The 15881-nt window shown below is 30.2% G+C and overlaps 1 protein-coding gene across 8 annotated transcripts in view; it reads right to left on the bottom strand.

The window, feature by feature from the left end:
* LOC145291482 (uncharacterized) overlaps nucleotides 1–15881 on the bottom strand; it is an 848143-nt gene that overhangs the window by 55992 nt on the left and 776270 nt on the right. For all 8 annotated transcript variants that reach the window (XM_080137367.1, XM_080137394.1, XM_080137385.1 and 5 more), the window contains 3 exons: nucleotides 6027–6165; nucleotides 5777–5872; nucleotides 2818–3017 (listed from right to left, as the gene is read on the bottom strand). In XM_080137367.1, the coding sequence (XP_079993493.1) occupies nucleotides 2818–3017; nucleotides 5777–5872; nucleotides 6027–6165 (435 nt within the window). The remainder of the gene's footprint in view (nucleotides 1–2817; nucleotides 3018–5776; nucleotides 5873–6026; nucleotides 6166–15881) is intronic.

Below are 15881 nucleotides of genomic sequence, written 5' to 3'. Positions count from 1 at the left end.
CAATACTACATGCAGACTGTAGGCAAGCCAACTGTTGTTCAGTACATTGTACAACTAGTCCTGGCAGAAGTTATTCTCATCTGAAAATAACCATAGTATTGCTGACAGGACAGGGTGTTTGACCTTGTTGAAGAGTTTCTTGTAAACCGTGAGTAGTTAGCACTTGTGACACTTATATAAGGAGTTGAAATCCTCATTCAATGTCTATCTCTCTTGCTTAGGTTTGTATTGCCGTTTCCATACCTTTTTCAGTTTCTCAATTAATTTAATTTTGCCTGCTTGGATGTTCCCTACTGGCCATTGGTTCTACATCTTCATTGCAATTCTCCAACTGATAGCCTTCAAGGGGAACTGAATTGTAGCTAAGATTTCTGAATTATATAATCTGGCATGAATCAATGTGGTGTAAATCACTATTCCAATGTTTTCCTGTCATTCATGGTCTCCAGCTCTCAAACTCAGCATACACAGAAACAGCCATCTGTTACAATTTACCACTTCAAATAATTCTGAAATCCCACTCTTCGAGCTCTCTGTTTGCTAAACAACTACCAGGAAAATGAAGTTTTTTTTCATTCTAATTTCCATGATGACTCCATTTTTAGAATTTCATTCACAATAATCCATAAATTAAAAAAAAATCTTAAGCATCCATTCGATTTGCTTGTTTGAGCAAGTAAAATGATATTTCAAACTTAAATATGACAAATCAAGCAACAATGGACAGAGATTCTTATAGATATGGGTGAAAGCACTTAAAATGCTATTTTGACCATAACCATGACAGACTGATGACAGTTCTATTTCAAAACTTAAGCCTGATAAACCAACCAATGGACAGATAAGCTATTACAGATTAACATTTAACAATGGAGATGCTATTTCAAACTAAAATGGGACTGACAGATATGCCTAGGGATCTATAGACATATCTAAAAATCATTGTGAGGACAAAACTGATTTTGAAAAAATAGAATGGATAATAATGCATACTTTTACATTGAAAAACAACCAATAATAACGTTAAATCAATGAGAATCACTATTTACACTACACCACAAAAAAGCAGACAAAAACACAAATCAAGTGCTAAATTGAAAGATTGTTTTTAGCATAAACATGCACTTGTAGGAATAACACTTTTTTTTTAAATAAAAGGAAAAGAAAAAGGTGAATGCAGGATGTGTTTCAATTTAGTAGAAAGCACATCAATCACAAAGGTTCGTCTATCAGGAAAATATAGAGTGGAGGAGGTAGTGCTGGTCACCCCTTTCACTGTGAGTGCCATTTAATTACTAATGTTACACCACACCATAATCATATTATTACGGTCTACAGTTTTAAAGTGACATCTAACAGGCTAATCAAACTGAATGAGTCACGTGAAAACAAAGAAAACAAGGCAATTCCACAAGTCAGGAGGAAATGAGTGGCAGAGGGGAGGGGGTAGAATAGTGAACCGTTTAATAGTTTTAGCAGCCTTGAAGAAGAAGAAAAAAAAAAAAAACATTCACAATTTTGACTCTTATTCATTTATGCTAAATAATAACAATTGGGTGGGGGGACCCAATTGTTATATTCAACTAACTAATATTATGTTGCCAGAGAAAAACTAATAGAGGAAATTTATTTGGACATAAGCAAAAAAAAAAAAAAAAAAAAAAAAAAATTCTATTTTATTATTTTGCTAGACAGTGTGTGACCTGTTCGGTCAGTGTTTGTGATATCTCATATAAAGCAAAGTCAAATTTTCCCTTATTTCTCACTGTAATAGCTTTAATAACAAAGTAAATAAAAAAATATTTTAAATATTTATGAAAACGTTCTATCTTAATCTTTCTGTCAGTTTGTCTTTTTCACCCACTGTTCTTAATTGTTTAGGTAATTCAACTTCTTGCACTACTTTGTACACAGTGACAAGGTAACAAGAAAGCAAAATTTACAGAGTTGAAGTAGTATATAGACAGATAAACATCAGTTAAAAGCAGTATCTACTTGTGTCTTAATTAGAATGCAATCTTTAAGAATTACCCTCTTTAACCATCTGACGTTTTCAACTTTCACTCCTCCACACACTTTGAATAAAATAGGTTCCCAGTTTAGTATGCATTTATTTGAATAAGAGTCAAAATCTTGACTTTTGGGTGTAACAAACCTATAAATATACCTTGTTAAAAATCATATACATTTTAAAATGTCACATTTAGCTCAGCCTAATAGAATAACTTTAGTATGTTGAAATACATGAATTCATACCAAAATGTACAATGCATTTAAAAAATTACTTTTTAAAAAACTGAAACGTATAGGCGAACAAATCTTTATCCAAATTCATGAGGATTTCATGCACTTGTATTTCTTGCATTAAAGTAACTCTGATTATTACACGTTGAATTATTTTTAATTTACTATTGATCAGATGGAAATCGAAAATGCAATAGTGTAAAATAATGAAAAATAAATCATATTTTAAAAACAAATTATGAAATTAAATCCACTCAGAAGCATTTTAATTTCTTATCAATTTAATCACCATCCCCCCAACCACCCAACTTGCATACCAGTATGTAATCCATTTCCCCCCTCCTTGCATTAATTGTGTAAATCTTTACTTACTTACTCTGTACAAATTGAATTATTTTTCCAAAAATATACATATTTTTAACAAAAACTTCAGAGAAAAGACATGTGCATGGAGTGAAGATGCAAAATGAAAAGATTTTCAGGCTGTGTAGGTACAGCTAGAAATGCATAAAAATATATCAACGAATGAAATGTGGCATTAAAAAGGAAATAAGTGAGGGGATGAATCCTTACAGATTCTCTGCTCCGCCGTGTTCGCATGTTGTGTTTGCCGTTGACTGCTTCGTCCTCTTGGACTGGCTTAAAGAGAAACGGTGGGGGATCCCGTGGACTGTCCACTACCGGCCTGTCTTCCCCATACTTCTTGAAGAACAAGCGGCATTCCGTGCATAGGAGGGCTTTATCCTTGCCTGCATGGTGCCAGTCCTTTGATGCTGCAAAATAAAATCACAATTTTTAACACAGAAACAAGTTTGGTTTTTCTATGATCCTTCACATAGGAAAATCTTTTTAAATATTACACAACGAAATCCATATTTACATTGATATAATACAGTTGAAATAAATACCCCCCCCCCCACACACACACCCATATTGCAGGTTATTAATTACTAAGACATTATTTACTGTGGGATCATTTTTGCTGAAGAATAATTTGTTTCAAATAGAAAACAAATATGAGATTAACTGGTAATTTGTGATAAAATATCAATTTATGTATTTGTTAAAAAGAATTTGTTAAATAGTAAAAATATCTAGCAAAACATTACAGATAATAAAAATATGAACTTATTTAAATTTAGAAAAATATACTGAATATAAATATCATTGAGGCAGCCAATACTGGAACTACTGTTGTCTATAGAATAATTTCTAGTATATTTTTTAAATTTTCTCTTACTGTTTTTATGACTTTGAATAATATTAAAACTATTTTTATTATAATAATTGCTAAAGACAAATACTGTTATGACAGAAATTTACAAAAGAAAAAAAATACAATCTAATAAATGTAATTAAAAAAATAGATTAAGCGACTTTCATTTTTCTTCTACAAAAACTGAACAAAAACATTTAGCTGATTAGTAACAAAAATTTTAAAGACAAAACAAGTATAATTACTAGCCTTTAATGCACGTTTCTATTTTTAATAATATTCCAAGTTTTGGTTAAAAACATACACCAAATCTCTTTTATAATACGATTTAATAAATTAAAACGAAGCGTCAAAGGGCAAAAATAAAATGGAAAATAAACGTCAAGTCATATAAGGCAATTTGAAAAGTTTTTTTTTTAATTTTTTTTTTTACACAGGAAAATGAACTTTGTACTAAATAGAAAATAATAGTAAATTTATGGTTATGATAGCAAAATCAATGTTGGTTGTGTGATACAACAGGAGCTTGGTTGAAAATAATTGTTTTTTTTCCTTTTGTTCAGGAGTACAAATTATGATTTTTGCACTTAAAATTTAATTAAAACTAAAAATTACCTAATGTTCAATATTTAATGGTTCTAAAATGACTTGCAAATTTTGAACGAAAAGATGGCAGTAATTTTTTTACCCTTGAAAATGTGAAAGTTATTTTGAAGCATTAAAACTAGCAAATAGAAATAATTTTTGGCTTTGATTATAGCTTAAAATCAATTATGCTTTGTATTATATTTGTAGTCCTAAATTGAAGGTGAACATGAATTTTTAACTGTGCATCCTTATATTTTAAATCCTACATCTACAGCCCTATATCACTGTTGGTTGGGTATTATTACACTAATGGAAAGATGGAGAAGAAAATCATAGTTTATTTTGGTCATTCATAAACATATCACCCACTAATTCAACTTTTGGGTAAAATTCGATTTTACTATCAACATTGCATTTTATTCAATTTAGGTAAATAAAATTACCATAAGTTGCTGCAATAAATTTACTGTTTGAGTCTTAAAAGACACCATCAGGAGACAATAAACCTCTAGTATTACTCAAGGTGAGTCAAATCAACATAGGAGATTGATTCTAATGCGTTTTTTTTTTTTTTTTTTAACAATTTGATCACTTTTTTTCGAAAACCATTTGTCTTCAACCTTAAAATACAACTTCGTTTCCAATATCATTTTTTCATTGGAGCAAAATCTTTCCCTGGAATATTCTTTTGAGGTCTAAAAACAGCCAGCAGTCACTGGAGGCTAAATCTGGAGAATAGAGTGGATACTAAAGCAATTTTAAGTGCAATTTATGTAGTTTTGCAATCGTTGGGATCGATACGTGACAATGCATTATCTTGGTGTAAGAACATTTTTTCTTCTCCGTTTGCAATTGTTCTTGTGCAGATCTTTCTTCAAACACACTAATAATGCTATGAAACATTTGCTGTTGAGAGTTCTTTTTTTCTCAAGGTAATCGATAAACAAAATAACTTGCGCACTCCAAAATATAGAGGCCAAAACCTTGCTACTGATGTTTTCATCTTTAGTCATTTAGGACAGCTTTCATCTGTTGCTGTCTACTCAACTGACTGCCAAGTTGACACCAGGATAAAATGGTGGATGTACATTTCATCCATTGTCACATATTGATGCAAAAACTTTGTTACTTTTAAACAATTGCAAACTCTAAATTCTGAATGCATTATTTTTGATAGACTATGAGCAAACATGGTACCCACTTCAAACATCTTTCTCACACTGCCTTCTGATATCTTTATCTTCTCTCCTACCTCTTGTAACTTCAATTTTTTTTTTTTTTTGATGTCTAAGATAACTGCAGAATTTGGGCTACTTCTGTGCTAAGCATCATTTGTGTTGTACAAACCACATTTCAAGTAGCGTAATGATTATTAACCATTATTTCCAATCGAGCAGAATATAAATTATACTTATCAAGCTTTGCTTGAACAATTTTTTCTGATCATTAGGCAATATTTTATCAACACATAAAATTTAAACTTATCCATTATTTTACAAACTTACAACAGTAGTTTCACTTAAATAACTTTAACTTTTTAACTAAGAATCTGATTGGGCTGAAATTTTAAAACATGCTATTTAATTAGTACTTATAATATGATTTTTATTTTTAATATTAATGGCACTAGCTTTATATCAGGCCCAGAACTTATTAGGTGATGCATTAAATGCCTGTAGACAAGATACTTGGATCTACAACTAAAGACAATGAGAATTTTCCACTTACTTGTAGTGAAGCAATGTCTACAGGAGTAACCACTCAAGTCGCGTCCTTCACTGTCTTCAGAGTCATTGTCAGAAATTTCACTAGCAGAACTAAGGTCTGAAAAGAGATAAAGTAAAATATGTTTTATACAAAAAAAATTTCAAATTTGATTGGATAATATTTTAAAATCTATAATAATTGTTTTTTTCTATATCTGGTTACTCAGAATTTCCAAATATATGAATTAAAACGTACAGAAAAAGCTACGTACAAAACTCGCTAGATGGTGGACGCTGTGATCGAGTTGTCTGTCTCTTTAAACTACTTTGTCTACGATTGCGACGATGTGGCCGTGCTGTAATACCTGCTGGAGTTTTCTTCCAAAAATAGTAGTACTCCACAAGTTCACCCTAAAAAATATAAAAAAGAAAGTACTTTAATACAATTGAAAAAACAAAAAAAAAAAAAAAAAACAGGAGCAACAACAAAACACAGCTCCCTTGAATGTATAAAAAGAAAATTATGTGACATCAAAAATTCTAGGAATAAATATTAAAACATTTGTAAACAAATCAAGCATATTGTCACTTTTTTTAAAATGTACAATTCTTATCAAAAATATATTTTGATAATTTCTTAGAATTCAATTACTTTTCATCTATTAATATTGCTAAAATTCTGCCATTCCTGTCAGATTTAAACCAAATTATTAGGAATTATATTGGAATAGGGTTAGATTTTATCTCACTCAAAAAAGAAAAATCTTTATTATATCCATGAAAATAATAAGTCAGGTTTGTTTTGAAAGTAATTGTACAAGTTCAAAATATTTTTATTTTCACGCTTAAGAATGAAATAGAAAATTATCCAAATTCATTTGCTAACATTAATTTATAACATTTTGTTGAATTTGTTTCAAGACAATGTTATTTAATTTATATATCTATTAATTGGCATTATTATTTTTTAGAAAAAAAGGAAAATGTGTATTTGGGAAGCTTGTAAATTCAAAGTTTAATTTGGAAAAATATGTGAACATAGGCATATCCTTAAAAATAATTTCCCATGAACACATTTTGAATTAGATATATCACTACAAAAATCTATCATTTTATTTAAATAGTATATATTGCTATCGAAATTATTTACTAATGAAATGCAGAATGCTCTAGGTTTCAAATTTAGTTTGGGCTGACATATCAATCCTTTTTGGTTATTTAATGCTGAAATAAACTGCCCCCCACTTCTCCCCGGGTCACACATAACTGATATTATCATAGTGTAAGTGAATACAATAGATGCCAACTTGGCCGGTTCAATAGTCCACATTGGTATCCATTGTATCATATGTCCCTTTCTCTTTTAAAATATAGTTTTTTCTTCAGCTTTCCTCATTTGTTGAAAACATTTATATTTATCAAATAATGCATTAATATCTCAAAATGGAAAACAAAATTTCAAAGTCTGGATTAGAATAACTCATCACTGACATATTTACTCTAAAAGTACAAAATAGGCACTTTAAAATGGTTGAAGTACTGAATGATGCTAAATTTTCTTGACCTTGTTAATTCCAAACAAAACAAAAATAGAGCATGTTCAACACTTTCATTTAAATGTAAAAAAAAAAAAAAAATTCTTCTCTTATTGTTTGTTTTAAAGTGTATTAGACTGAACAATTTAATTTCAAATGAAATGAAAGAACTATTTAGAGAAGAAACAAAAATTATAAAACAAAAGAAAAAACTCTATATTGGGAAAAGGAAAAAAAAATCTGTAAACAAATCCAAAATCAACAGGATTTGACAAAATATCTTACATCAAAGTTATTTTAATGTATTATCTTTTACAAAGGCTACTTATCACTGATACACACAAACTTAAAGCAATCTGAAGGGTTTCTGAGCCATAATGTATATAACTGGTATGAGATAAGTATTAATCAGCTGTGTAGAATAATATACAAACTGCAAATTTGAATGACAAGAAAAAAAGTTTAACTTTAATAATCAAAATATTGACCGAAAGATAAAGAATTTCAGTAATGTTAACTGATAACTTATCACATGTGAATTGGATGTTTTTCTAAGAAATTTAGCAGAGAGGGAGTCTTTGTGTAAAATAATACACCACCTTCCATCTAAAACAAGATGGAAGGTGGTGTAGTATTTTACGCAAAGATAATTGAATATTGAAAAACATTTATCTTAAACCTTTCTCCCTATGTTTTTAATCACACACATCAAAATAAAATACATGCTAAAATATTGTTCAGTTTTTGGATTGAGTTATGTTTAAAGAAAATAACTTCCATTTGAACTGCTCTAATTAACTATAACTGACAAATATCTTTGCAGGTGACAAATCTCTTAGTAACATTTCTATCACATTCACTCTCTCTAACTCAACGTTTTTTCTTCTCCACTTTTATTCAACACATTTTTTTTATTACTCTTGCTTCCATCCCTGTTTATCAAGAATCAAAGGTAATATGAAAAGAGAGGAATAAAAGATTGAAACAGTTCATAATGACAAAAATAGTATAACACTACAAATAGTACGATTATTTAACAGAAAGGAAGAAAGAGATATGTTAAAGTTGGAGTTATTGAACTTGGTGGCCTTTTTCTATATATTTAGTTATGTCCCTTGTCCCGAGTGGATATTCAATATAGCGTCTGGCTAACATCAACATGTGTTTATCCTACGTTGTGAGAAGTACTAAGTGAACTAACTTTGGTAGCAGAGCTTAATTCTTTCGTGTGACATATCATATCTGTTTAACTTACATTGAAACACAATTGAAAGATGACGTCCACCTATTTTGCATTGTGAAGAAATGTACACCAAGTAGATAAAGTTGATCAGTGGCAAGAACTTCCCAAAGTAACAGAAGGAGATCATGAAGAACATGTTTTCCTCACAACTGAACAAGAATAAGCAAAAGATGTCATTGATGCAAAGGAGAAAGAAATAAAAACACGAAAACTCATGAAGTGTATGAATGTGTCCCTAACATAGGTCAAAAATGCATATCAACAAGATGGGTGATAACAGAGAAAGTTAAAGATAACAAAAAGATAACGAAGATTTGTCTTGTAGCATGTAGTTATGAAGAAAATTCACATAACCTAAAAACAGACTCTCCAACATGTAACCGTGAAGCTATGCATCTTGCAATATTAATAGCCTCTGTTAAGAATTGGCAGGTGGAGACCCTGGCAGGAGAGATTTCATCTCAGCATTTTTTAAAGCATTTTCTCAGACTACAATCTGAAGCATGTCCAGGGTCACAAGTGTGGAAGCTGAAAAGATGTATCTATTGATTGAATGATGCAACCTGTTCATGGTACAAAAGAGTTGCTCAGAAATTAACTAAACTAAAAGGAATGATAAATGCATATGACAATGCACTGTTTCTTTAGCATAATTCATCCGAGAACTTCTGGCAATGCGTATAGATGACTTTATATTTTGTGGAAATGATTATTCAAAAAAAAAAAAAAAAAAATGTGATTTCAGAATTAAAAAGAAAATATTCAAGATTTGAATGCATGAAAATGGAACCTTCAAATTTCTGGGATTGTGCATTAGACAAATGGAAGATGGGATCATTATAAACCAAAACAATTATGTGTCATCTATTTCTCCAATAGATATAAAGAAAGGAAGATCTTTAAGGAAAAATGATGAGATGAATGAAGACTAACAGATCAAATGATGTGAGTATTGACCCAAACTCGACCTGATGTATCATTTGATGTGTGTAGGATGAGTAATACTGGAAAGTCTCCTAAAGTGAAGTTACTTTTTGAAGCCAACTAGTCACTATTAAAAGCTTAAATAAAAGACAACGTCCATATCCTTTCCACAGTTAGGAAATCCTTCAGAATTGAGTGTGGTTTGTTATTCTGATGCTACCTATGCCAGCTTGCAGGATGGTTCCTCACAGAATGGATTTATCATCTTTGGTTATGGTAAGATGACTAGACTGGCTCCTATATGCTGGTCATCAAAAAAAACAAAAAACAAAGAAAACGGGTTATTAACACAACAAATCTCTTAGAATTTCAGTAGAGGCTCACATATTTATCAAACAGTTTGTGACCTGTTTCTGCCGCCTCAATTTGGATTTCTTCTTTTACCAACATTTCCTTTATTCTGGCCACATCAACTCTCAAACATCTGTCACTTAGAAGATTTGATGATGCATTGTCTGTTTTGCAAAGTACTTCAGACAATAAGATATACCAAGCAGAAAAATTTTAGATTCTGTCTTAATTTTTTTTATATTTAACTGATTTTGCCAACTCACTTTTTTATGATTCAAATATTGTTACACTGCCTGATTTTACAGTGTTTTTATCAAAAATTGAGACAAACAGGCATTAGCTTTGTCTTTTGTCGGTTTAATCAATAAAATTAATTTTATTCATGACTTGAGTATTAAATTTTATATTTTCATTCAACTTTCTAACTGAACTTTTTAAGCAGAGTGCATTCTGCCATTGAACATGTTGATCAGCTACATGTATTTAAAAAAATAAAAATAAATAAAAACCGAAAAAATTTCAAGCACAATGCATTTAAAATGTTAATTAGGATAACAAAGCAAAGGTAATAATCTCTATATACATTTGTGACTGTAGAGTTTTTCAAACTTACCCCATCAAATGTAAACATAAACCATACCAATTAGAAATCAGATTATTGTGAGGATTGTTTCTAACCAAAATAACTAACACGCTCCTTACTGTCGCATGGATTAATTTTGAATCTGAACACTGGACAATGATTTTAGAAATAACAAAAATGACAGGTCACGACAAAACTAACTTTATCTTGATAAATAATGCACACCACTTGTGTTGCTGATATACAAAAGTTACTTGTATCAGGAACTTTCAAAACCTGCCTATATTGTGACAGTATGATTTTCATAGATTGTTTTTCATTGAATAGATTTGTATAATTTGGGAACAAATTATCCAATCAAATTAAAAATAGCAAAGATGTAGAAAACTTTACAAATGAATTAGATGAACTCAGAATGAATTTACAAGGACATTTTTGGGTCTATCTGATGAAATATTTAAGAAAATTTTATCAATATATTAATATATAGTCTGTGAGATTGTAAGCATGTGTGTGTGCGTGTCCCTCCTGCATTAAAAGTTGCAATAGCAGTATTGCCTTAAATAAGAGATGCTCCTAGAAAAGGCATAATAAATAACCATAGCTTCAAAACAACAATGTATATATTTTTTATTGTAGATATCAATATAATTCCTTTAAAATGGTTAGTGGAATATCTGAAAACACTAGTATTTGTAAGAGAGCAAGAAAACAAACTGTAAAAAAGACTAAAGAGTTTAGTGTCTGTGTTAGACAGCAAAACAAGCTGGTTTTTATGTCAAGTAAACTGTAGTTAAAACATTTTCTGTAAAAATTATATTGTTTTTTATGTGAATGACAGGTGGATGAATTTGTTTTGTATGTATATATTTATATTAATTTAACACCTAGATTGAACCCTGAGATACTAACCATGCAGGTCAGAATGTCAAATCTTCCAATTTGGGACCTCACTAATGGATGCACTTTAGATCATGCCATAATAGAGGTTTAAAAGTAAAAACATAAATATTCAGATATATATATATATATTTTTTTTATTTTCTTTTGTTTTTAGTTAAGAAACAAACAAAAAAAAAAAATGTTATTTTTACAGCACCCAAGTCACCAATTTATCAGTGTTCGCAGACAATGAAAGGAACAATTATGCTTTATTCACATCTATGTAGAAAACTATTTGACTACAGACTATAGCCTATTTGTAGACCAACATGTAGACAAGTGCCTTATAAATATTAACAAATTATGCTTGTGACTGCTACAAGGTGTTCCAATTGTAACAATAGACACTAAAACAACACAAATGCTATAAGTCGGTCACATTAACATAACTTCTCACAGCTGCCTACAAAACCAGAGAACAAGAAGCTTATAACAGAGGAAAAGAGGTCATATGACAAGGTACTCCGCAATCAGTCATTGACACAGCCTGTAGACCAACCAATATGACAAACACAAAACGGGATTTGTCTTATTTATAAGACACAAAGATTATATATATATATATATATATATATATATATATATATACACACTAGCAGCAGGAAGACCCAACATTGTCCAGGATTGAATGAGACAGTGAAACCCCAATTTTTTTGTTTTTTTGGCACACAGCATATAACATGATATGAACTTCTGTATTGTAATTTCTTACATTTATATTCAACTAGCGAGGGGTACCTGGCGTTGCCCGGGTGTTTGGAGGTGTGTGTGTGTGGGGGGGGGGGGTTAAAAAAAAAAAAAAAAAAAGTAAGTATGAGGATCGAACCTGTACCGTTGAGGGAAAGTTGTAAATTAAAGTGTGGAAAAAAAAAAGTGCGAAGTTAACCATTGCCCCACCGCGACATGCTAACGGAAACGCGTTTGAATTTATTTAATTACTTGGATTTAGCAGGTGCACGTTTTAATGAGTTAATGAGGTCAAGTTTGACTGTGGGATTTCATTTACTGCTGAATGCTCCCCCCCCCCCAAGATGTTATAGGAAAAACACTAACCCACATGCGGCGAGCGACAAATGTTGACTACCTTCCCGAAATCGAGCAAATTAAATAGACAGGCGAGCTTCGTTGTTAACTGTGAGATATTACCATTTATATGTGATATAAAAAGTTTTTAAAAGTTGTGAAGCGAGCGACCGCTTCTCTGAAAGAAGCCTTTTGTAGACACACATACATACATACATTTTCGCTTTTATATTTATAGATTTAGGTTATGAGGTCAACAGTTACTCGATATTGATTGGCAGTGATATTAATTAAAATAAATTTCAGTAAATTCTTATATTTTTAACATAAAATGTAATCTAAGAGAACCTGTGCATTTGTACTTCAAACTTTCAAGTCCTTATTAACATCACATGAATTATGTATTTGCATACTTGAAATTATTTTAAAACTATTAGGTCATCAATCAAATTTGTTAAGCCCTATTTAGATAATCAGTCAGCTACAGTTATGATTCTAATTAAATCTAAACTACAAAATTTTTTAGTAAATTCTATATATAACAACTTTGATTAAATTTTAAGCTTTCTCTTTTTAACATAATGAAATAGCATAAATATTCAAAAGAAATATTGCTATAAGCTTAACAATTGTAAGCCCTTTTTTCAGTTTTCAACAAAGAAGTTAAAGCTTAATGGTTGTCCTAGTATTATGGGATGAATAGAAACCATTTGGTATTTCTGTTAAGTTTATCTTCTTCTACAATGCATAAATTATTCAAAAATAGAATAAATAAAAATTAACTGGGGAAATATTTTCCAAGAACAAATGAATAAAAAAAAGATCAGTTGCTTCGATGTTTCTTAATTTATAACAAATGACAGCCTCTCCCCTCATTTGAAGAGGGTGCTGCCTGGGAGGAATTTAGTAAGACATTAATTTGTTATGAATGGTATGAGAAAACAATTTCATTGCAATACAACTTGTTTCCAGTAACTTCAGATTGCATTTTTCGTTAAACCTCAGTTTTATTCAAATATGCATTTTAAAATGGACAATGTAAAGTTGATAACATTAAGATACCATTTTCATACATTGGTTCTCAAATTAAGTGGCAAGAAAATTCAAAACCAATCAAAGATGTTGAAACAATTTCTTTTTCTATTTTTAAGACGCTTGTAGTTGCATTGTTTTATTTCTAGATGTGCAATGATCATATTAAAGTAATGAAGAAAAAATGCTGTGTCGCAAGCAAATATTTATTTAAAAAATGACCCAAAGAAAAAAGTTTGGGAACCATTCCAAATCACACAAAACTTGAAAATTTGTGTAAAACACTTTTTAATTCATTTGAATGACTTGCCTTTGATATGCTGACTTCCAAAATACAAAAAATATTAAAATAGAAGATTCATTTTAGAAAAATTCTCCTTACCAGAACTTCTTTCAACTGGCATTCATGAAAGGATTGGTTTATTTTATGGCAAATAAACTCTTTCAGGTTATACCAGAAGACAATATCTACTGGAAACACTTTCATTGTACAAAAGTTGCTTAATTATAATTTTGGCAAATCTTGTGAATATATGCTTTTTCCAATAGCAAACAATTACAGATTCAGTTGATTAAAACTCAAGCATAGCAAATTCGATAGACAGTGACTGCATCTATTAGATCAATCACCCCCTTTCATCAAATGAACATTGTCAGAATATAAAGAACAGTTAAAGACAATAGACTTTTTACAATGTCCAAAACATTTAAAGAGAAAAAAAAAAGAAAAGCATTAAGAGGATCTTGCTTATAAACAGTAAATATAAACATATAAAACTTTTTATTTATAAGTTTTATATTCAATCCTGTAGTAATTATTGTACAAAAGATTGACAAATAAATGCTATCCAACTTATGACATGAGAAATTGAAAAAAGCATTCTGAAATAAGCATTGTGATATGTGTCCTATATAATGAAATTTGCATGGATATGTGAAACAACCAACATTTTGTAGGTGAAAAGAATTAAATATTTGAAAGACTCTCATAAACTTCATTTTTTTACATCATTAAATTAATATTTTCTCTTATTTACAGGTTTCAAATTATCCCAATATCGAGTTATATTCACAATGTTGTAGCAATTATATTCTGACCTTCAGATACTGTTTGCCATAGTAGTCTGTAACCTTTAAGAATTATTCAACTAAGCATAACAACCACATTATGTAAATAATCTGAAACATGTTAATAATAAGACTGCATTTGAGAAATAGTTATACACAGACTCACAAACTAATACAGCTTCCAGCCTGGAAGAGATTGTACAGATAAAACTTTTACACTACAGAAAACCCTTGAACAACACTGGTGCTACCAACAGCAGAGAGTCATTTGCTTTGTGGATTGAGGTGCACCACAGGAGAATGCATACAGATACAAACGATTGCACTGAAAGGGACGGCTAGAATCATGAAAAGATCTCTTGGTTGGACTCACTAAAATAGGGGTAAATGTCAGACATCTGGTTGGATGTCCCATCCCCTAGAAGAAAAAGTTTAAGAAAAATGAAAAAAAAGAGAATGTATTTCCACCCAAGCTGCTTAACCTCATCAAAGAATATTACTGTTCCACATGCACAAAACTTAGCTGCTAGGCCCGGGAATGCAAGTTTTTTGACATCCTCTCTGGAGTTAAACAGGAGTGTGCTATTTTACCCAGATGGGGAGGAGCTGGCTCTACCTGGGTGAATGACATCAAAGTCAATACTTAATTCACAGATGTTACATTTGAAATCATTAATGCACATTTATAAATAAAATAACTTTGACATTAACAATTATTTGTATTTTTTCCAATGAAACTTAATCTATTTTAAAATATGCATTGATATTTTATTATTTCTCTGCTTAGTTGGTGCTGTTTTGCAATCTGATTTCTTTTTTTAATAACAGATTTCAAAAATGGAAAAATAATTTTTAAAAAAGTGAACTGGATATTGCATGCTGAGTTATAAATTCAGTAATAAGTAATTTATTTTCATTATTTTTAAAACCTTTTAACGAGGATACATACACCTTTTTAAAACAAACAATGATCAAATTTACTTTGATAGCTCAATTAGACATAGAATTAAGACCATTCAAAATTTGTCGGAAATTACAAAACTGATGTACAAAAATGATACACAAGCCCAACTTTCACTATTCATATGATTAATTTAAACTGCTTAGATTTTTTTGGTTCATCACAAGTTACATGTTTTGTTTTAAAAGTAAAAATTCATGAAAAAACTCAAATTAAGACCATATAAAAATAGACAAAATACACCATTTTATAATAGGACAACAATTTAATTCACTTCAGTTTTTTAATTAAAAAAACAAAACAAAAAAAAAACTTAAAACCCTATATGAAGTCCACCATATTACTGAGGGACTCTTTTTCAACATGGTACTATCTTTATATGCGCAAAAATACAAAACATCATGCATACCAAATTTGATAGAGCGAGAAAATGTAAAAATAAATTGCCAGTCAATGAAAATAATA

The sequence above is a fragment of the Euprymna scolopes genome, chromosome 2 (genome assembly GCF_053919585.1).
Source record: "Euprymna scolopes isolate OS-2025 chromosome 2, ASM5391958v1, whole genome shotgun sequence".
Lineage (NCBI taxonomy): Eukaryota > Metazoa > Mollusca > Cephalopoda > Sepiida > Sepiolidae > Euprymna > Euprymna scolopes.
This window is presented reverse-complemented; position numbering and strand designations above follow the sequence as displayed.